Below are 23,113 nucleotides of genomic sequence, written 5' to 3'. Positions count from 1 at the left end.
ACTTTCCCAAATGCGTATTATTTCATTTTTCGGACTGGCCAAGGTGGGGTAGACACTTCATGGCACCACCACCTAAATTGCCGACTAATTTACTTAGGAATCAACATTGTAATAATTATATTTTTCATGTCTTAAGATGAGCAAAATCAATTCGTCCAAACTTGAAAGAACCAACGTTGAGCTATGATATTTTCAATCAATATATTTTTACAAACTATATTACAATTTAATTTCCCTCGAGCCTTCGCACCATAAATTTTGTAGAAATCAAAAGCTGTGGAAGTTGCTAGAGAAATGAAGCATGAGGCCACCAAACTTTCCCACCTACATTATTCAAGTTAAATACCGCGCACCACTTGAGTGCACGTGCCAATAAATTTCAGCCACAAAAAAAATGTGGGCCCTTTCCTTTGTTTGAGCAAAACACGGAGTTTTCGGCCAAAACATTGTGCACACGTGAAATCCATAATAGAGAGTTGCTATTGGTCTTAATCTTTACCTAATCATGATTTATTAGTTGTTTTCATGATGAAAAATATTATATATAGTGTTCTTAGGAAATTGCTTAAAAAACTAAAAAAAAAAAGAAATTTTTATTAGAATGTATAAAATTGTAATGTTCATGTTTTTTTTTTTTATGTTCTTTGAGGATGAATATATTTTTAAAATTTTTTAATCAATATTTTAAGAATATTGATTGCAAGACCCTTTCATGAAATATTCTTCCCTCCTTTTCTATCGGTTCTTGATAACTTTGCACACAAAACATTTACACAAGAAATATTAAGTATAATATACGGACTTGTTTTCATCGTTTAGGTAAATTTTTTAAAAATAAAATAAAATATTTAAGAAACATGTATAAGAAAAATATACACAATTAATCTAAATCAATGATAAAAATAAGTAACTTCAATTTAAGAAAAAACAAATTTTTAATCATTTCAATTTGAGTATAAGATTTTCACTAAAAAGTGGCATTTTTTTTTTTACAAGTATTAGCTTTATAAGTTTTATGTAAAAGGCACAAAATAAACGAATGGAGTAATGTATTCCTAATCTTTTGAAAATGTCAACTGTCCTTCGGTTCCTTGTATTAAATTTACAATGTCTAAAGTCATTTTGTAATTAAGTACTTTTACCTAGTTTTCAAGGAATACTGATCTTAAAAGGAAAAACATTAACATTGTGTTTTGATATATATGAAAAAGAGATGTAAGTGAGAAGTGAAGAAAGATAAAGTGAAATATAAGTAAAATGAGAGATGAAAGTGCGATTTTTGATATATATGAAAAAGAGATGAAAAGTTATAACATTGTAGAAAAGTTAGTCTCAATCTCACCTGAATTTTTTGGTACAAATCTCACCTGTATTTGAAATATATGAAAACCACAATGCAATAAGAGATTTACGTAGAATCACCTGAAGGAATATAATGTGAACATCTATCATTATTTTGCTCCATACCATGGCTTGATTTCTTCTGAAAAGGCTTAAATAATAGGAGTATGATGATTATTTTGACGACTTATGGATGTGTTTAAATGATATGGATTACTCTTGATTACATAAACTGAAAAATAACCTGTTCAGAAGCATAAAAATAAAATAACAGACAACTTGAACATAGGCACCCTATTCACAAGCGAGTGCATCATTGATTCAAATCTCTACACATAATAACAAAAACCTAAATTTAAGTGAAGATACAAAAACAATAGAAAATTCTAGTTCTGTTTATGTCATAGCCATTAGCAGCTTTTATCACTCTTTATTCTTCAGCAGCATCTTCGATTTCCTCATCCTCCAGTACTCCTCGAAGGTAGAGAACATTGTTACATCTAGAAATACAAAGTTACAAACAATGAAATAAGACTTAACTAACGTATTTAAGACATGACACTCTCAAAGGAGGTGAAAATGAAATAAATTTTAGAAGAAATAAATTATACAAAGTCGGCTCAAAGGAGGAAATGCACATATTTTATTTCTTGTTGTATTGGATTTTTTATCATGTTCAGAAGTACAAAAATAACAAAATGTTGCCGCATTATATAAAAAAAAAATTATATACAAAATATACAAGGATGACAGATAGGACGTGAATCAGCATTGGCAATAATATTTAGGTGGTGTAAAAAGTATTTTCGACTTTTGAGCAAGATAAACTAACTTCATATCACTTTTTTCAATTCAAACAACCCGATTCAGAAACCATATACCATGTTATCTTCTACCTCCCAAAATATGTTACAAAACAGTGAAAACAATGATTGTAAATTCTAGTTTCCAGTGTTCACAACAATGTGAAAACATAGTGAAAACTACAATGAGAATTTAAACTGCAACATGGTTTGAAAAAGATTGAATATACTACTATCCAATTCGATTAAAAGCAAATTGGACTACATTGGATGATTCAGTTTCTTGACTAATACTATTTAAAATATTTCTTTAACACACCAGCATTTTTCAAATAGCACAATTTAACTTTATATTTTTTTTCCCTTTAATAAAATGTTTTGCATATTTTCTTTAAAGAACTAGCTACTTCAGTAAATAGTTTGATTTCTAAGTCACTAAAATATATGACAACAATTGATTGTAATAGCATGAGTTTGCTTATCTTAAGTAATGGTGTGATTTGATATTTTAGTACCTAAAAGACAGAAAGGCTTCAATCATCTTAAGCAGTGATACAATGACATTGATTCTTATGGTCATTTCTATTAACTATACGGGATGGTCACTTGATTTTATTTGCGGTGGAACAAGAAAAATATGACAATAATCATAATAGTACAAGGGGATACGGTTTAGTTCAATTTAAAAAATGGAATATGAAAACAGATTCGAACTATAAAAATGTGGATTTTAGTGCTTGGATTGGATTTGAAAACCTCCTATGCGTTAGCAAAACTTGGGACGCTGCGAGAGCTAGAAGCGGTAATTAGGGTTTTGTACCGCAAGACCTAGAGGGACAAAGGAAATTGGGATATGATTCGGGCTCTTTTGAGAAGCCCAGAATTTTTCTATTAGTCTGAGGTAGTTACTATTTCCACTCCCCCATTGTACTAATACACTCCCCATTTTCATTTTGTTCCCCAAACTACCCTGCTAAACACGCTCCTCCCATCTTTGTCTCCCTCCTATTTAATCTCTTCCAAAAAAACACACTCCCCTTCAAAATCTCTCTAAACTGAAAGTGCCCATCTCAACCTCGCAAAGATGTGTCTGTGAGCACACTGACAATAATGTGTATGAGATTGATGGAGTTTGTTCACCAATTTTGGTCACGGGTTGGCTTCAAGGGTTGGGTCAGTTGTTCCTTTTTACTCTGTTTGAGGATGCATAGGACATCATGTGTAGATATGTGAAAGACATAAATTTGTAGACTTATTGCACTTTAATGCATCTATGGATAGTCATTCGATGGTGGTCTATTTTGGTTTACCATTAGGATTGGCACTTGTAGATTCAGAAGCTTTGGTTTCCTTGTGGATTGGTGTTAATGGATTGTTGAGGGGTGGGGATTTTCTTTTGTTTCTTGGGGTTGGGAAGAATTAAGGAAGAGATTAAAGAATAGCTAATCATGTCATTGGTAATTGTCATTTGGAGACGTGTGGAGGGGTTGTTTTTTTCCATTGGAGCATCTAGGATGAACAAAGAGTTGAGTCATATGTAAAAGCTTAGCATCCTTCATAGATGTTTTTTTTTCATTGGGACATGCCACATGTGACACTAGTGAGTTAATTATGAAACTTACAGAAATTTCAAAGGAAAAAAATGAGATTTATGTTGAATTGCTGCTATTTAACGAATTATTACCATTAAACGGTGCCAAACAGCATTGTATGTATCAGCGAAGTTTGAAGGCCAAATATGTAAACGATACATTGACTCTCTAAGATCTAAAAAGTCAATATCAATTGTAGTAATTCACCAAGAACAATGATATAAAAGTCAAATAATCTACGGAAATGGATTAACTACTCATCAGCTCTTTCTGTCTGCAATAAGAATGTACGATTTCAGTCTCTATTATCATCAAAAGGAGGTAAACCCCACTCACTAGGGTTGAAATCCAACAGTGAGTTCAAAACTTGATCTGCTGTATCAAGAAAAGACTTATCCAGCCTTGGATCAGGGACCATAACAACAGACCTGCATGACATGTAACCATAAAAGATTAACAAATTGAAGATAAACTCCAATTGCACAATGTATTCTTGTTCAAGAAAATAACATGCAACTAATTCGTAAGAAACGAGTCATAAGAAATAGGAATGGGTAGACATCATCATGATGTTATGAGAGACCACAATAAATGTCTTCTTAGCTTGGCATCAAGACCGGATAAATCACTGTATCCATTTTTAGTTACTTGTAGAGTTTGGTCACTTAATGCCTTACTCTTTTCAAACTATACTATTTGCTTGCTCAACAATGAGAGTCAAACTGATAGCTCTCCATGATTGATGAAAGTTATAAGATCCACAACTAACTTGTGAATTAGCTCCAGTTCTCTGGGCTAATTTCAATCAATCAGTTAACTAAATGGTGTGATTAGAATTTTTTTTAGGGTGAAAAATCAATCACCCTTAAAACTTGGAGGTTAATCATTATTTGGCTTGTAAAACATTATCAACTGCCACTTAAAATTGGTTAACATTCAAACTTAACTATTGCAAGAACAAACAAGATAGTGGAATCTGTTACCCAGTTTTGGATATACTCATTCATATGTCACAGTTTTTTAGACCTTAAACATACATGTAATAACGTTATATCAGCATCATGTACTCCATATATGAGAGAGGGAAAAAATAGAAAGAGCCTACTGACCATATAAACGTTAGAAAGATGCAATCCATCATAATTGTTAAGTTGAGGAATTTGTTGAGTACAAGAAGCATAGATTTCATCAATTCCAGATCAGTGATATATATTGCTGATGCAGATATTTTGTATACTACATACTGTGCTAGTAATATTGTAAGATCTGAAACTGCTAGATCTAGCACTAAATTATCTACCCATTCTATCAAATGCCAACAGATTGAAACCATAGCCTGCTGCATTTAAATTTAAAGATATGAAAATAAAAAATATCTTTCAATGCTCCAATCCACTTACATTCCAGCATTCTTAGCTGCAAGAACTCCTGCGGGTGCATCTTCAAAAACAAGAATGTTAGAAGGATCTACCGGTCCACCCTATTGACATCAATTCATCATTAACTACAACATCACTATGGATTACAGACTTGACAAAATCAGAAATACAATAATAAAATGAACCCAATGCCAAATTCAAAGTAGGAAAAGAAAGGCATCTGTAATCTTTTAATCTATGGACAATTTTGTCAACAAGTGCACCACATTCATAAATTGCTATACCTCAAATCTCTTGGCTGCTGCAAGAAATCCATCCGGAGAAGGTTTGCTTTGTTTAGCTTCTGGGCCACCACCAAGAACAACATGATGCATCAAAGAGAAGATTTCATGATGTCTTTGAGTTTTCAATTCAAAATGTCGCTTGTGAGAACTGTGGGGAAAATTTCAAAACAACTTTGCATTACAAATTCTTCAAAATAGATGTGAGACAGGACATAAATCTCTTCTTTCTAGTTTTTACCCCACCCACCCACCCACCCAAACAAAAGACATGTAAATAACCAAAAAAAAAAAAACAAATAAACAAAAGATGGTTGAAGTGTACCCAGTTGCCACACAGACTGGAACTCCTTTTGCATGTAGATGATTGACTAAACGGCTAGCACCTATGATAAATGAAAATGGCACAGAAGAACATCAATATATAAACAATATAATAGTGCATATAACACAGAATTTGTATATTTAAGTATTTCTATAGCTACTAAGTCTATTGAGTTTGACAGGCTTACGATATACACTACGAACTATTCAGTACTAGTCCAACTCCCAATAAATATTAATTACCAATAACAAAAGTACAGATTAAGGCTTTCACAATAAAATGACTAGTTTAGTTAACAGCAGTCTTTGAACACAGTCAGGTATAAGCTTCAGTCTGGGATCTATGATTACAGTTCAATGACTTAAAACTTATGCAGCATGTGTATGGGTGGGGTGGGGGAAACCCCTTAGAGAACTCATGCCTTGCAAGAAGATTGAATCTTGAATAGTTAGGAGCTTTTATATGAACAAATATGTACATTTCCCATTGAAAATGAAGAGCAGTTTATGAGGAAAAAAATATTTACTTGCTGAATATCTTGAGATATAGTAATATAATGTTGCTAAGAATCCATACAGAGAAGGAATTCTACCCGTCCTTAAAAATCAGTTTTTCGATAGCAGTTAATTAAACCAATACAAGCATCTCAAAACAAATGTACTTGAAGGTTGAAGCATGAGGGTTCGAAGATGCCATCAATATCAGTGTATAATACAGAAGTATCCAGCTACAAAATCATGGTAGAAATACATACAATAAGAATTTTATGAATTCAAAGTTCATAACTACACTAAACAAGGTACAAGTTCTGATATTCAACATATATCACTATGCTGAATGTGTCAATATAATTTCTTCTCATCCCTAGAAGATCCATGTTGTGATGAATCTTTTCAAGTTTTCACCATGTGTATCTACAAAAAGGATGGAAGATGCCCAATTATATTAAACAAGGAATGATTACAAGTTCAAAGGTTCAACTTTACAAGGTGATAACCAATTATGAACCTTTATGCATCATAACAGCTTAATTAAACAAAGACTGGAGAAGGACTGCAAGATAAGAGAAATAATGAAATGGGGAGGGTGAAATGAATAAGAAAGAACGAACTGATAATTTGTACATATTTACTTTGATAAAAGAAGTTACACAGCCAAAATAATTAGATAAGACAAAAGTCATTGCGGCCGAGACAACCTCTCATAGAAAGCTAGCATGTCTTTTCACCAGAATGGAAACTTCACCTAATACATTGACAAAGTACAAAAGGTACTCTAAGACAACCTATTTATGCGATTGGTTATCCAGTTGCAAGAAGATAACAGTTAATGCCTGCATTTCATGGGCTCAAACATTCAAATTAAAAGGTCTCTTCTCTAGAGCTAAAGACTCCCTCCAACGACTATTTTAACAAGTCTAACAATTGCCCTACTTGCTCTGAAGTAAAAGAGTTATCCTTTCTGGCATTTTTCGTAAGTGTGTGAAATCTAAAGAGGCTTGTAGAAGAAAATACTTGGAAAAAGTGTCTAGAGAGATAAATATAAAGAATACTTTGGTGTTAGGAAACAATGTTTGTAACCTATGGTTGATAGTAAAATCTTGGTAGTAGTGAGGCAAAACTAAACATATCGTTTAGTTCGGCGAACCAGTGACAAAACTTTATGTGTCCCTCTTTCTTCTCTTTATCTGCATATATTTTACTGTTGCTAACCTATATAAGAAAGGAACTTAGTTTTGAGTTTAACAAACCTGTTTTCTAAAAGACTGCTTATCCTTTAAGTGTGTGTCCAATGTCAGATAGTTCTTAGGACGAAGCATTCGTCCAACCCCTAGGTGTAAACTAGTTTTCTGTTACATATATACATAATAATACATCCATTAAGGCATTAAGACATCCAAATGTCATCCATTCAAGGTGTATTTGGGTAAATAGCTTAATTAAGCAATTATTCAATAAGCTTTCATGAGAGTTTATGTCATATATTTAGTTATGAAACTTACTGAAATGAGATGAAAAGGAGTCATAAGCTAAAAACTATTTATAGTAGTCATAAGCTATTTTTATAAGCCTAAATAAGCTCCATAGAAGTTCTTCCAATTCCTAAACAGTAACACCCCCTTAAGCACAAACACATTGGGAATCCTGAATAGATGATGAAGAAGAAGAAGAAGAAGATGATGATGATGATAAGACAATTTTCTGCACTTTCAAACTTCTGGTTAGTAATCCATGCAAGTATATATAAAAAAAAATAAAATAAAATTCAGCAACACTTGATAAATAAGCAGGTCACCACCTCAGTCAAGAATTCGTGTTTAGAAGTTAGAACAAACTAGGTATATGCATGTGATACATGTATAAAAATATAGTATATCATTTCATGTGCCTCTTTTGCGTCAAGTACTACTGTTAAAGCTTTAAATTTCTAGTGCCTGTCTCTAAAGGTCCTCTAATCACATGTCTGGAATGTCATTTTCAGCTTCCCTTTGAGCAGAGCATGGTTTATAGTTACATACGTGATTCTTTAATCCTATGTTAATTAGATAAGGGCGTCCAATTCCAATCTCCATTAGTTCACATACCTGGCATAGGCTCACTAGTAGGAAACAACTTCTCCAGCATATCCTCTCTTTCTACCAGGAATTGCTCGGCACTAAGAGAATCACTAATTCCAGTCTCTTCAACAAAGATCCTAGCAGATTCTATTGCTTTTTTTCCCATCATCTTTGCCTTTAGGGACCAATCAAAGGTTTTGTTGTACCTAGCGAGTATGATTTCCTGGACTTGAGTATAGAACCTCTCAGTGTCTGCAACAGAAGCATGGTTTTTGATAAACAACAAGAATGTGGTTGATGGTAGATGGAATAATAGATCAATAATATACCGAGCAAGAGACCGTCCATGTCAAAAACGACGTGGGTGATTGGCCTTCTGACGGAGACGACAGCAGAGGGATGGGCCATTGCGCGATGAAGAAGCTAATGCGACCTTCTTGCCCAGTCTCCGATCTACAACTGCAGATTCCAAGCTACAGAGCAAGGGACGAAGAGAGAGAGACGTTTAAGCGATCTTCGGATGTTTTTCCAAGGGCAATCTGCACCCTTTTATTGCATCCCGCACCTCTCAAGTTTTTTAAAAACCCCAATCTACCCCTTTTACCTTCTGTCGATTCTGTCCTTCCCCTCTTCCTCTTCTTTCTCCCACATTCAGCACGAGTCCATACTCTCCCTTTCTTGTTCTTTTCTTCTTCTCGACTCAACTTAACTCTTCTTCTCAGAAATGTCCTATTTTGAGTTTTGAGATTGTTTCCGGAACATGTGTTTCGTAAGGATATGAATATAAACATTCTTACGAAATGATGTTTTTGAAAGGAAAAAAACTTATGAAACACTTTTGCATAAACAAAAATAGTGCTTTTGAAATGACCCATATGGAATATACAAAATGCAATTTTGAAAAGGCTATTCTTGATTACAATTTTTACTTTTATAATGATTCTTTCATAAGTTAAAATAATGTTTTCTGAAACGTTTTTCTCGAACATACAAAATACACTTCCAAAAAGGTCACTCCAAATTATAATTGTTGCTTCCAAAATAGACTTTTCGTAAGCACACTAATGATTTTTGAAACCCTTTTTTTGAAATATACAAAATACACTTACAGAAATGCTGCTTCGAATTTAAAATAGCTGCTTCCAAAATGGTCTTTCCATAAGCAAAAATGTTTTCGAAACAACCATTCCATAAACATTTTTTGCTTTATGGAAAAACCATTCGAAAAGCATTTTTGCTTACGGAAAGATCATTTTAAAAGATTTTTTGTAGTTAATTAAATTTGATAAAGGGAGAAGGAGGAAGAAGAAAAGAAAAGAGAAAGAAGAAGGAACCACTTACCTTCACAGACGGAGGAAGGAGGATGAGGGAGCACAAGAATGAAGGGATCAAGAGAAGGAAGAGTTGTCATGGGAGGGAAGGATGTCATCAATGTGGGTGTGGGTATGCCGTCAAAGAAAGAATACCATTGCAGGGGTGTGTCGTTGAGAGAGATGTCATCAAGAGTTGACAAAAGGGAGGTGTTAAGATTGAGAGATGGGAGGTGAAATTCCATCAAGGATATTATTGTATTTTTATTAAATAATGGGGGTGTAGGATTGAAAAGTCCCCAAGCCACAAGAAAATTTAAACTCATTTAATAAAGATTACCTGTATTTGAACTTTTGAAACTATCCTATTTAAAATAGAGAAAACTACAAGCAACATAAAATGAAAATAATAAAAAGAAAGGTGTTAGTAACATATTTTTTGAGACACTTCTTTTAACATATTTTTTAGTGGTAAAAAATTATTAAAATTACAAAATCATTAATAAAATATGTAATTATTCAAAATATAATATTTGATGTTATCAATACATTTCAATTATGATTATCATTAAAAAAAAGCTTATTTATTGATTATTGAATGTATTACATATTACCAAAAAGTAAAGGATATACTAACATTACATTGGTCATAGAGTTTTGATTCCTTAATTAAGTATGGATAAAAAAAGATAGTTAAAAAAGATCTCAATAAAAACAATTAATCGGATTTTTTAAGTGGGATTATTGATGAATATAGTACACATTTATCATGATGAAAAATAGAATAAAGGATGGAGTTTTTAGAATCAAATCAACCATGTGGTTGGATAACTCAATGATTTGGTGGAGAAAAAGAAAACAATGATTTTCTTTGTTTTTTTCTTTCTTCTATTTTTTAACTTTTATTTTGAAGCATTCCAATAAAAACTCATATAAGTACCTTATACAAAAATAATTCTGATTGAAAATATTTACTATATAATAGAAACAACTGTTAATGAATTTTCTTTCACATAAAATTCAATCTTAAGAGAAATAATATGTATTGTCTATGTGCCAAAATCAGAAGTAACCATTTACTTGTCATATAGCAAGAGTTTTTTGCTGTATCTCGATGACAAAAAAATATTTTCCAAGACAAATAATATAAACATGCATTTTGGTTGTTAAAAAAATATTAAAGTAATATTTTAATGCTTAAAATAACATTTTCTCCAATCTTTGTCGGTGACATCCGATGTTGAAGCCAATAGAACTTATATAGAAATGCATGAATCACATGGTATGATTCAGATAAAAAGTCAACGCATTTGTGTGAAATTATGAGTGACATGAGCATGATTTATTTTTTCCGTATTACTTTCTGAAAGGGAGATAAATGATGCTATAATATTAGTGTTATATTGTTTTTAAGTTGGACACGATAATGCCGATTTTCAAACGTAAATTGAGTTTCATTTAATTTTTCAAAATGTGATTGTTCTTTTGGTTTTTTACTTTTTGCTGGATTGATTGTTCTTTTGGTTGGACACTATAATGTCAGTACGGTGTAAATTGAGTTTCATTTAACTTTTCAACACTAATTTTGATAGGGCTTCTGAAAAAATAATAATAAATGATAGTGCTTAAGGTCAGACCACCACTAAAAATGATACCTAAAAATTTACTCTATTATATTATATTAGCCATTAAAGAATTTAAATATTAATTATTAGAATAACATATTTTATATTAACATATGCATATCTAATATATTTTCTTATGGCCTTATTATTTAATAACTAATAAAAAATAATAAATATCAATGTGTCAACTCATAACATCATTAAAAGTCAATGTAAAATGAATTTATACTAAATATTTATAATAGTTATCAGCACTTTCTTGACCGCATATTTTAAAGGGAATGCAAATGCTATACCATACCCCTATTTAGGAGAATCTTCCTCTAAAGCATTTTGGATGGTAGGTTTTGGATTAGTTAGCAGTTAGCACTATCAGAAGAACACGCGGTGCCAAAAGTTACGCAAGCAACTGCTTTCTCATACCTGAAAAAATCTGGAAGTGCATTTCACCTAAAAAAGAAATTCTGTGCAACCAAGTTCGTCCACATGGACAATGACAGCAAAGCTTGACGTAATTTTGTAGTACAAAATGACCGTTACATTACTATGAGGTCCAAATGTCCGTCTTCCTAGTGGTTTAGAAGTACAATGATCCAAGATGCTCAAAATTAGCCTAGGATGTCCTCAGCCATGCACTTGCATAGTTCGTTCTTCAACATGTCCATGCCAGTGTGACACGAAGTTGAAACAGAACAGGCAATTCGTATTTGTAGATCTTTAAAATCCATAGCCAATTTTTCATCCCAACTGCAGTTTTCTCTGAGGACAAAAAACACCATGTCACCAAAAGAAACTTCATGATTTCTTTCTGCAAATACTAGTAACTAATTAAGGCCTTCACCCGTTATCAAGATCGATCTCGCCCATATTTTCCATCATGTCATCAAAGATATCTTTGAGATTTTCAAGAACTTCCAACTCATTTTCCAAGCTTCCCCGCAACTGTAAAAGAAAGATTCTATATACATTAAGAAGGTGAATCAGTAAAATTTGACTAACAACGCAATATGTAAACTATATTATAGGAAGAATAATGTATGGGGTGCATGTTTCTTAATAAACTTTCTACTTTTCATTCTTTAACTATTATCCTTATCCTTTTACAAATCTTTTATACTTTATAAATAAAAAAATGAATACACTTGATGTTTTAAAAAAATGTCGCAAGGGTCATGTCCCATTGATTCACATCTTCTGACCTTGCACCCTTTGGATGAATCGTAACTATTGGGTAGTTTACACCCTTTGGGTGGGTTGTAACTGTTGGGTGGTTTGCACCCCTTGGGTATTTGCGGGTGTACACCTTGGTGATGTGTGGCTTATGCTTATGCTTATCAATATCTGACCATCAAGAAATTTAAGATAAAAACTGAGTAGTCAGTAGACACTCTATAAAACTTATATAACCGGACATCCATTGAATTATTAGAGTTACTTGTTTGCAGCTACTGTTCAAAGCCATAGAAAAGCACCTGCAAGCATTTTAAGCATAATAGGTTGCATTACAATGACTTGAGTGAGATTTAGGGGATCTGTACAAAATTTATATCTATGTATGTGTATAAAGCATGTCATAGTAAAGTAAGATTACCTGTATTAAATTTTTCTGGTAGTATTTTGAATTTTGAATCACTTATACTTTTCTTTCATACTCCATAATAGCAATATTGTCTCAGATGATATGCCATCAATCTCTTTTAAGACACCGTACTGTATTGGATAAAGGCAATTATCAGTTATGAAGAACATAATGGTCAGGTGAACATATGACATTTCTCCCTTTATACTTATTTTAAGAAATAATGTCACCTAAAATGGATGTGCCTATCCTTATCAAATAAGAGGGGTCGATGCACAACTATATTGTAAGCCTTTCCAACACAGAGAGAGAGAGTGCTTCCATTAAGGATGGTCACGATAACTAACATCCTACATGACCTTATTTTGCAAAGCAGGAGATGAAATGCAGGTATAAAATATGTATTTATATTCAACTCTGAGATGATATGGCACCATTTTTTAATGCAAAGGAGGTAAAGGATAATTTATTATAGTAGGTTTCTTAAAAAAAATTAAAATAAACTATCTTCACTTTTTCAACTAGGAAACATACCATATCAGTTTCATGCAAAAGCTCCTCGGAAATGATAATGGACACAGGAATTTCCAAAGCAACGTCTCCAACTTTTAGATCTTTCCTTGCTATTGCACCCTGATCGGCTCCTTCAATATCTGTGTAGATTAAGGGGGAAAGAAGTTTGTATTATGTGTGTTAAAGAAAAGCTAATACCTGTGCAAAGGAAAGAAAATCATCCTATAGAAACCACTGAATCAGAAAGCAACTAAAACACAAAGAAAGTCACGGTGAAACTTACAAGCTATTTTTAATTGTGTCATTGCACCATTGCTTTCACCCGATTCTATCAGACATTCTTCTTGGTCACAACTGTGGTTTTTTTTAACTACTTCCTTCACCCCGTTTTTGTCCCCAAAATCAGAAATTAAATCAAGAATTGTTAGGCATAACCCTTGCAAAATATTCGTATGGAGATGTGTACAAGTAGAAAGTGATACGTCAGTGAGCCAAACAATTGAATTGAGAGCCTCCAACTCATTCCTGGGACTGTAAGACTCCATTGACGTGCATACATCACCTTCAGCAAAATAAAGTTCCAGCTGCAGCTCAGTAAATAAGTTAATTCATGACTCGTTAGTGTCCCAAAAGTGAAAAAGGGGAGTAGAAAAAGACAAAATAATCATGGTGCAATGCATTTCCGTTTTTCTCTTTAAATAGATCTAGAAGATAACCAGATTATGTAAAGATGTGTGAGAAATCCCAAGACTATGACAATCCCTTAACTCTAATCTGTCCTCGGATTGATAATGAGTAACTCAGTATATATTACAGAATACAGAGAGTAAAAAGGAAGTAACCTCATTTAATTGTATGATTCATGCAATCTGAAGTAAGACCTCCACAGTAGCATTCATCCAGCCAAGTTTTGAAGAGCACTTGAGGTATATCCATTCTTTGGGACTAAAGCCCTAACTTTGTAGTAATTTCTGATAAAATAATGCAGATCAGTCAGCAAGTTGAAATGGCTTAGGACTCAAAAGATAAACCACAGGCAGATATTAGCATACCTTAATCATTGTGCAATTACTTTAAATTTTACACATATGATAACATAAAAAGGAGTAGTTTGCTGCAGCTTGTCACCTAATTTTTGTCATATATGAAACTCCTCAACGAAAAACAAACAAGTAAAAAACATAACACTAAAGAACTTGATTGTCTTATTTTTACCTTCTTTTTGTCAAAGAAAGGATCTCTTTCAGATTATTCAAGAGCAATTGAACACTCCTCATCAGTATCCATGACCGCAGCTGCAGTGAATAGTTTGAAGTCAAACACTAATCACAAGTCAAAAATATAATGGCACTAATTATTGGTAATCTAACCAGAAGTTCCTCATCGACAGTCACTGGTTTATCATCGAAACGCTAGAACACGAAATCCAGAACTTAGTCACTGACACTTTCTACTTAATTTCCAATCCAACATATTCTTGTATGGTTACTTTTCTCCTCGTCTATATACTTTAGATTCATTAACATTTTAATATAAGCTTGATTAGCTGAAATAATGTAGGAAAAAGAAATACAAAAATAGGAAAGAAAAAAGCAATAGAAAATAAAAAAGAAAGAAAAGTGATTATGTGTTTCTGGCAATAGAATGAGAAGGAATGAATCAAACATCACATTATTATTCATATCTGCGAAAAGTGAAGTTAAAAATGAATTTTCAGCAATCTTTGCATATGCAATCGTTCGAACCGTACCATACAACCACTGAGAATTTTCTTTGATCACATGCAAAATCTCATCAACGAAACAAGCACAAATTGAGATTAGAATCCGAGCTAGAAATTACCACAACACGGGCTCCAAAAGAAATTGAGGTTGCTTCTGAGAACAGTGCGAGGCTCACTTCGTCGTTCTCCCAACAAAAAGAGTAAGAGGGAATTTGAGCGGCAAAAAAAGAGCAAGAGCAAGTGACAAGTGAAGCACAAAATGTAGCCAGTTCGGAGCTTTACCCTCGCGTCTTCAAAATTTTTTTGATCCAACGGTTATGCAGATACTATCATACGTTTTCAATACTGATCGTTGGATAAGTCAGATCACAGTAGTTTAAGATGGGGCCGCAGCACCAGAAGAAAACCCCTCAACAATAATCTTAGCAAACATTGATCCGTTATGTTCACGGGCTGATGGGCCTGTCTAGTAGCCCATCTTTTGCTGGGTCATTTTGAGGAGGCACTTCTTGCACTATTATATTTTTGTTGCACCGCTATGGAAGTGACGATAGAAATAACTATAATAATGACAATAATTAAATAAGTACACGCAATTATATCATTGATTTTCGTACTTATTTGATGAAAATTGCATCGGTTACTATAGAACAACTGAGGATTAAAATTAGAGGCAAGTTAAGATGAGCGTTTTTATGACAAAGATGAAGAGACAGATTACAACATGAGCTGATAAATGTCTTTTGAAGAAGCTGTAGGGACATGTCTTTTTTTCATACGGATCAAACCCTCCTGCTTTTAGAACGTGTCCCTATCGTTTTACAGAAACATTTTTTTTTTCTTTTAGGGAGTTAATAATTGTTAAGGTGTTGATTGTCAATTTCAATGGATTTCAATAAGTTATTTTGTAGTTTTATAATGAGATTATGAATGTAATTCTAGGTAATATATGAACATTATATTAGTCAAACTGGAATTAATTTTAATTTTTTTAAATAAGATTCCAAATTTAAATATTATAGATAAAAAAGTAGTTAGAATGATTCCCTCACTTAATTAAGGAGGGACTCACTAAATGTCATAATTCATATTGTCCAATAAATATTAATCATCAACAAATTTAGTAAACATTTCACACTTATAATATAATTTTCTAATAAATATTTGAATTAATATAACTTTTAAATATTAAAATTTAAAATGAATAATTATAAGTCTAACAGCAAGTGATTCTTATATAACTTTAATTTCATGGCGAATTTCAGGTGCCAACAAAGATTTAGAATTTTATTAAGAGTTTTGTTTCTGATCCACACATGGCAACATCATTATGCCTTTGAACTTTATTGCCTTTGTCCATTTTAAGTTGTTTTCAATTTAGAACTAATATAATACTAGTACTAGCTAGGAATCAAGTACGATGAAAACAACCATCTCTATGCTCCTTTCTCTGGGCCCAACACCACCACCTTAGTGAAGCTTGTGGAGCTGTTCTCTACATGGGGTGATGGTAATTCACTAATTCTAGTGGTGGAGGTGTTCGAACCGTGTGTCATGTGTTCAGTGCAACGGTTTCATGGTCGAGACGTTCATGATGCAAAACTAGACCACCCTAAAATGGTGGTCTAAGAAAGATTGGAAGGCGATGGTAATTCTAATGGCAACATCATAGCGTTATAAAAAGTTTGAAATAGAAGAAAGAAAGCGTCTCTATTTTTACTTTTTGTGGTAGCTTTTTTTCCCCTTAACTAAAAAGGTCTATTTTTGCTTTAGTACAAAGTATTTTTGTCTGACTTCTCATTTTAACAAAAAATATTGTCAACTCTTTAGTGAAAATAAGTTTTTTAAAACTATAAAATTAATAAAATCATATATCTAAGATCAATAATGATGTATAAAGAAAAATAAATTAATTCTTTTACCATCAGTTAAAAATATTTAAAAATTAATTACATGAATTTAATAAAAAAATATATTTATAAACAAAGATAAATTTAAAATAAGAAAATAATGGTAATAATTTTGTATTAATTTTAAAAAGTCCCACTTTGAAATTCGTTTTAAGCTTAAATATACACGCCTCTGTATATAGGATTCAAATGAGAAGTAATATCGGATTCAACTTCAAAAATTATACAACATGCATATGGATTATGGAATGTGGAATACGCTTCGTAAGCAACCAAACTCGTTATACTGTTGCATTTTATTCTTAGTCTTTATTTCCCTCGGGTCAAGGTAGACATGGAATAAAAGAAATTGTGTTTCTCCCTCAAAAAAAAATAAAAATTGTGTTTCCATCTTTCAAATTCAAAGGTTCTATATATTGTCGAATCCATATATACGGCACCCTTTTCCCAAATCCTGGGACCCTTTCTGAACGCGGAGGAGGGCTTCTTTTTGGCTAAAAAATGGATATAATATTTTAGATAAGAATCGTTTAGAAACTTTACACATAAGAGAATACACTAATTTAAAAGAGAGAGAGAGAGAGAATACGCTAATTGAGAAGTTCTAAAGTTTGTTAGTAATTGAAGAAAATTCAATAAATTTTATTATATGTGAAGGAGATAATGCTTATTTATTGAGTATGCCTTATATAAATTTTATTATATTAAAGTCAGGATCATAGATTATTTCCAGAAGTCATATGGCAAGCTACATACACGCCAAAACTTCCAGTTCTTTTAGCTGAAGAATCCTTTCTTTTGGCAGCTTGCCATTATTTGTAAATGCCAACCATGCATCGTTCATTTTCCGTATCTTTTTCCATTCAAAATTTCATTTATACTTTTATCATTGAACAAAATTAATGTTCACCGTTCAATTCATGCATGGTTCCCAAGAGTAGATTATGGGTATCTGATTCTTTGTACTAGGAACGAAAGCGATAAATCCATCCAACGGTTGCAATGAAAAATGAATTCCACCCTCATGTACGGTGAGCGATAGTAAAACAAGCAAGTAAGGATCCTCACTTGTTCTGATTCTGTGGAGTTTGATGGAATCAAGTATTTTGATTCTAGTCACTTAATTTGATGATCTACATGGAGTTAGTGGCCACCATTTCTTTTAAGCCAAATAAATAGAAGAAGAATGCAGCATATACCGGTTTAAACGAGTTAGATGAAGAATAATGGCCCTCATTTATTAATCTCGTAGGAAAACAGAACAAAATAATTCAACATTGTAACAGATTATTCAAAATTCACGGATTGCATTATTTGGTCCAAGATTCAGCTAAAATCTTAATCTTAATCCTATCTAAAAAGTAACATTGACATTCTTGTTGTATGTAAATAAGTTGGATCGGTTGAAATTATTCGGACTTTTTGTATTGAATGGAAGGGAAGAAAGGTACGGCAAAATGGTAGGACAATTTTGTTGGGTTAGCAAAAAAAGCCAAAATCATATCACATCCATTCTACTTGGTTTTGGTGGGGCATCTTATATGGCTCAATGGGGAACCATTAGAATAAAAATCTTTGCATTGATCTCCAAGCAAGAAAATGACACAAAGACGCTGAGAAAGAGAGAGAGTGAGTAAAAGCAAAAAGGACTTGTTAGCGCAGCGCAGCGTCCTTGTTTTGTTTGTAATGTTATTTCATTCATTAGCAATCGACAGCGGCAAAAGTATTGTGCTGCCTCTATATAATATATGTGTTTTACTTGTATGCGTGTGAACGTGTTTTCTTCACCGTACGTGAAAAGTGTTGCACGTGTTATTGCTGTTTTTAAAGTACTTTGTAGTAGTGTAATTTTGTTTTCAAACGAAAACCAATGATCAGTTGCACTCAATAATTAATTCCAATTACTGGGAAAATTTCAGGCTGCATAAACAGGCATATATGTCATTGTTTTTCCTTGTGTATTTCTGTATATTTGGCACAACTTTTTCTGTTTTGAAATGTGGAAAATAAAATGAAATAGAGGAGGAACAAGAAGAGGTTAAGGTCTTTTGGGGATGAAAATATTTTTTTCATACACTTTTAATTAATATAAAAAAAAAATCTACCTGGCTAGCTTGTGACCCAATTATGAATTAATCTAAACACTACTTTTTAAATAATTATTATAAAAAATGATAATATCATCATATATAATAATTTATTATTAGATAAGAGTAGAATTTATTATTAGTATATATAAGGTATCAATCTTTGACAACGAATCTGGACAACTGAGCTTTTTCATCTTTGAAAATTGAACAAGAAAGTAAAATATGAGCATTCAACAGTTTGGAATTTTTCTCCTTAAATTTAATCAGTCAATTTATTCTAGCCCGCTAAGTGAAGAATATAGTATGTTGTTAGGATGAAGAAAATTCGCTGCCAAATACACCATAGATTTGTGAGTTGTGACAATGGTTTAGAAAGGTTCCTTCTTCCTAATAAAAATAATTGCGTTTGTATATTTTTAAAATAATATTTACAGGCATTACGCATACATTTATAGTGATTAAACTTGTATATATAAAAAGAATTGGTGTTAAGCTATCTGTTCATAAAATAAATCGAATGATGAATATGAGAAAATTGTTGTTTATTTTTAATTAAACCCATGAAATCTAAGTTTTCTCAAGAGCTTTGTGTTGATTAAGAAAACAATAAATTTTCCGCTTTTTTCTGAGAAATGCTTGCTATTGTTTTTTCTTTATTTTTTAAAAATTATACTTATCTTTCCTTAAAAATGAATACGCATTATATTATAATTCACTTTGATGTAAATGCGTTTTTCAAAGCTTTATCTCCTGCTATAATTCATTTTCAAATTATTGACAGAAAACTCTACATTATTATGATCAACTTTGGGATTTTAGACGATGAATAAAAAATTTGAGTGGAATTCTAAAGTTGATAAAATAAGTACTTAATTTCTATTTCTTCTTTAAAAGTCCTAAAATTAATAATATATTATTTAAAATTAGTTGTTAGTAACACAGTTCTAGAAATAGTAAAAATGTTTCCAAGATGTTCAGTAATGATTGTTAACTATTGATAAGATATTTATTTATAATAAAACAAAGTGAATACATATTTTTATTTTTAAAAATGATGTATTATTTTTAAATTTAACTAGAGTAATAAGTAACAACACTCCTTATATGATGTAGATAAGTTATTAAGGTTACTTGAAAAAAGATTTATTTTATTATATAAGAATATTATCTCCAGTGGTAGAACTCCAAATGGGTTCTTTATTTACTTTTTGTGGACCTTTAATTACTACTTTGAATTTTCGTCAAACTAGCTTTTAAGCTAGTTAAAAGCCAGTTAATGAAACTTATAAAGTATAAACTACTCACCAAATAAACTCAAGAACTGTAGCTATTCATTTTTCGTGAATTTTGCTACAAAAATATTAATTTTTCATAATTTGTTATCCAACTTTTGAAATTTTATATATTTTGATAACTTTTCAAAATTATTTTCTTATCTTATGCCTAAATTACTTGTGTTGCAGTGGTCCAGCTTCAGTGCTTCACCTACCCACGAGAGTAGAGCCCAATGTAGAAACTCCAATTAAATTAAACGCTAAAAAATATGAAGAAAATGCCAGCACGTGCTATATAGAGGTTCAAAAAGGTAAAAACAAAAAAAGAATGAGACAATTCATTCTAAGTAAAGGAGGAAATTCATTGTGAGGTGTGACTCTGAAAATCTATTGATTATTGAAGCAATTAACGTATTCTAAGCAGAAACTACATAAATAATAATTTTTTATACCAGAAAGATAAAAAGGAGTATTTTAGGTCAATTACATTAAAAAGAAGTAAAAACTAATTTCATTTAAATTTAAATCTTATTTTTAGCTATAACTTTAAAGTAATTTTTAATATCTAAAAAATCCATGCCAAATGTTATTTACAGTTTTCCTCGTCTTACAAATTTTAATCATTCTAAAAAAATTATTTTATTAATTTAAAATTACTTCATCTTTTTTATGAAACTTTATCTATTGATTACATGTTTTTATTTCATATACATAAATAAAAGATAACAAAGATTTTTTTATTCTATACATATTTAACATATTTTCATAAGACCAAAGTCTTATTTAAAAAAACTAATTACTTATTAAAAGGGAAAAAATAAATATAATAAATGATGAATATTTTTTAAAAAAATAAAATAAAATTTCTATCTGTTTTATGTAAGAATGGGATATTTTTTTCTATTTTACTCCTAATTTAAACATAACAAACGAAGAAAATGTTGGACCGAAATCAAATTTACGGTCTTTTTTTTTCTGATTAATGTAGAGTTTAGAGAGTGTGATGGTAATATTTTTCTAATAATAATTTTAAAGGTAATAGCTTGTCACTTGTGGGCACTTACCACTTACCCTTGAGCCAAGCCCTTCTCTATAGTCTTTTGTTTTTGGTTCATCCCTTTTTCTTAAAGTGCACAGCACTACTCTTAGCTTGACATCCTGATAGCCTTTACAACTCAATATCAAAATCAACAACCAAATATTGTCAACTTTTTCTCATTGCATGAGAAGACTTTCTACCTTCCTTTTCCGAACACACAATATGGGTCTTCACCACTTGTTTTGTTTTCCACTTATTACTTCTCCCCATAGTTCCCAAAACACTCACTCTAAATCTAATCCTATCCACCCGCACAGTTATTTTAAGCATTCCAATTTTTTTAATAAAAGGTTAACCTTATCAATCCAATCAGACACTGATACGTTTGCCAAACTTGAATTAAAAAAATAAGTGAGCTTTTACGAACATTCTATCAATCACAGTACGCGACAAGCGCATGTTGTTTAGTAGAAATGCATTATTTACTATATAATATACTTTTACAATATCTTCCGTAAATCTGTACTATTATTTTTATTTTCTTTGTTATATACTCATTTATCAAATATTTTTTAGTTCCTCGTTTCTCTATTTTATATAAAATATTGTACAATCTTAACGTACAGCTAACACTTCTCTTGCCACTAATCCAATTTTTGTCTATTTTATAAGTAATTATTAATAATAAAAAACACATATCATTTTTTATATTAAACAGACTTTGATGTCATGTTAAAGTTTCTCTTAAAATCAATTGGTATTAAATGAAGTTGTTCACCAGATATATAAGTTACACCCCAAGGACTCAAGCAGACGATGTGAGACTTCCTAGCATCCCCCTTCCAAAATCTCATTAGGGTGCAGCTTATATATTTATTAAACAGTCAATTGATTTTAAGATAAAATCTAACATTTTTTTTCCCTTTGTTGTGCTACTAGCTTAGAGAGATATCAACCGTTTTCAGAGCTTAAACTATACAGCTGAATTTCGTTGGGCATGGCATTTCTTCACGTTATCCTGCCTACATAGGTTTTAATTTGTTTGAGTATTTATAAATTTATTTTTGAACTAATTTAATCCATGAAAGTAATTTTAACTAATATTGAGATTCAAATAAATATGTTACGGTTAAAAAATTCTCTTAGAAATGATTTTCATGAATGATACATGGATTCTAATATTGTAAATACTCATGTAATACATTTGACCTCTTTTCTCTCCTATCTCATCATATCGCATTTCCATAAAAATTACTACAATGCACAGTCCCAAATTTCAAAGCACATAAATAAAAAAGAAAAAAATGTTATTTTAAAATAAAAAATTGAGCTTTCTCACATGACATCCAAACATATACTAAATGCATGTTTAAAAACCTATTCAACACTTTCCAAAATTACATTCAATACAAAAATTACAATTTACAAAAGAGTTATGTTTTTGTTATCATGAGATTGAAGCAAAGTATTCATTAGTTTATTATTGACTAATTTTTTTAAAATCTGATTGACCACCGTAAGATTCAAACTTAAAATCTTACTTAAAAAAAATTAAACTTAGGACCACTTTAATCAACAACTTGTTAGTCAAAAGAGTTGCTCTCAGCCAGGTATATTCAACATCTAACTAGCTACCCAAATATAGCATTAGTACTAAGCAATAGCAAAAAGTAAATGATGGGTAAGACCATGTAAAAATTCACGGTGTAGATGTTTAGAGAAAATGACCTCCATATAACGATGTGTCGGCACATCAGGATGGCAGTGCTCTC

General features: G+C 31.5%; 1 protein-coding gene and 1 long non-coding RNA gene across 11 annotated transcripts; both read right to left on the bottom strand.

Annotated features, from left to right (window-relative positions):
• Positions 1-3,792: 3,792 nt before the first annotated feature.
• On the bottom strand, positions 3,793-9,010 carry LOC100786174 (putative (DL)-glycerol-3-phosphatase 2). Of its 2 annotated transcripts, none has more exons than XM_006593353.3 (6): positions 8,608-9,010; positions 8,306-8,530; positions 5,722-5,782; positions 5,400-5,547; positions 5,137-5,176; positions 3,793-4,164 (listed from the first exon to the last, which is right to left on the bottom strand). In XM_006593353.3, the coding sequence occupies exons 1-6, from the start codon at positions 8,684-8,686 to the stop codon at positions 4,097-4,099; spliced, it is 621 nt and encodes a 206-aa protein (XP_006593416.1). In that variant the 5' UTR covers positions 8,687-9,010; the 3' UTR covers positions 3,793-4,096.
• Positions 9,011-11,522: 2,512 nt separating this feature from the next.
• Positions 11,523-15,337, bottom strand: LOC100776415 (uncharacterized). 9 transcript variants are annotated; one of them, XR_005887792.1, is made up of 10 exons: positions 15,148-15,284; positions 14,521-14,600; positions 14,358-14,433; positions 14,148-14,276; positions 13,589-13,889; positions 13,327-13,445; positions 12,805-12,923; positions 12,413-12,685; positions 12,055-12,155; positions 11,525-11,972 (listed from the first exon to the last, which is right to left on the bottom strand). It is a non-coding gene; the product is annotated as an uncharacterized lncRNA (long non-coding RNA). The 9 variants fall into 9 exon arrangements; XR_005887793.1 differs by having other exon boundaries at positions 12,413-12,554; positions 12,649-12,685; positions 14,148-14,600; XR_005887795.1 differs by having other exon boundaries at positions 14,358-14,600.
• Positions 15,338-23,113: the final 7,776 nt, after the last annotated feature.

Source organism: Glycine max, chromosome 13 (assembly GCF_000004515.6).
Source record: "Glycine max cultivar Williams 82 chromosome 13, Glycine_max_v4.0, whole genome shotgun sequence".
Lineage (NCBI taxonomy): Eukaryota > Viridiplantae > Streptophyta > Magnoliopsida > Fabales > Fabaceae > Glycine > Glycine max.
Note: the sequence above shows the minus strand (reverse complement) of the source record. Positions and strands in the feature narration are given on the sequence as shown.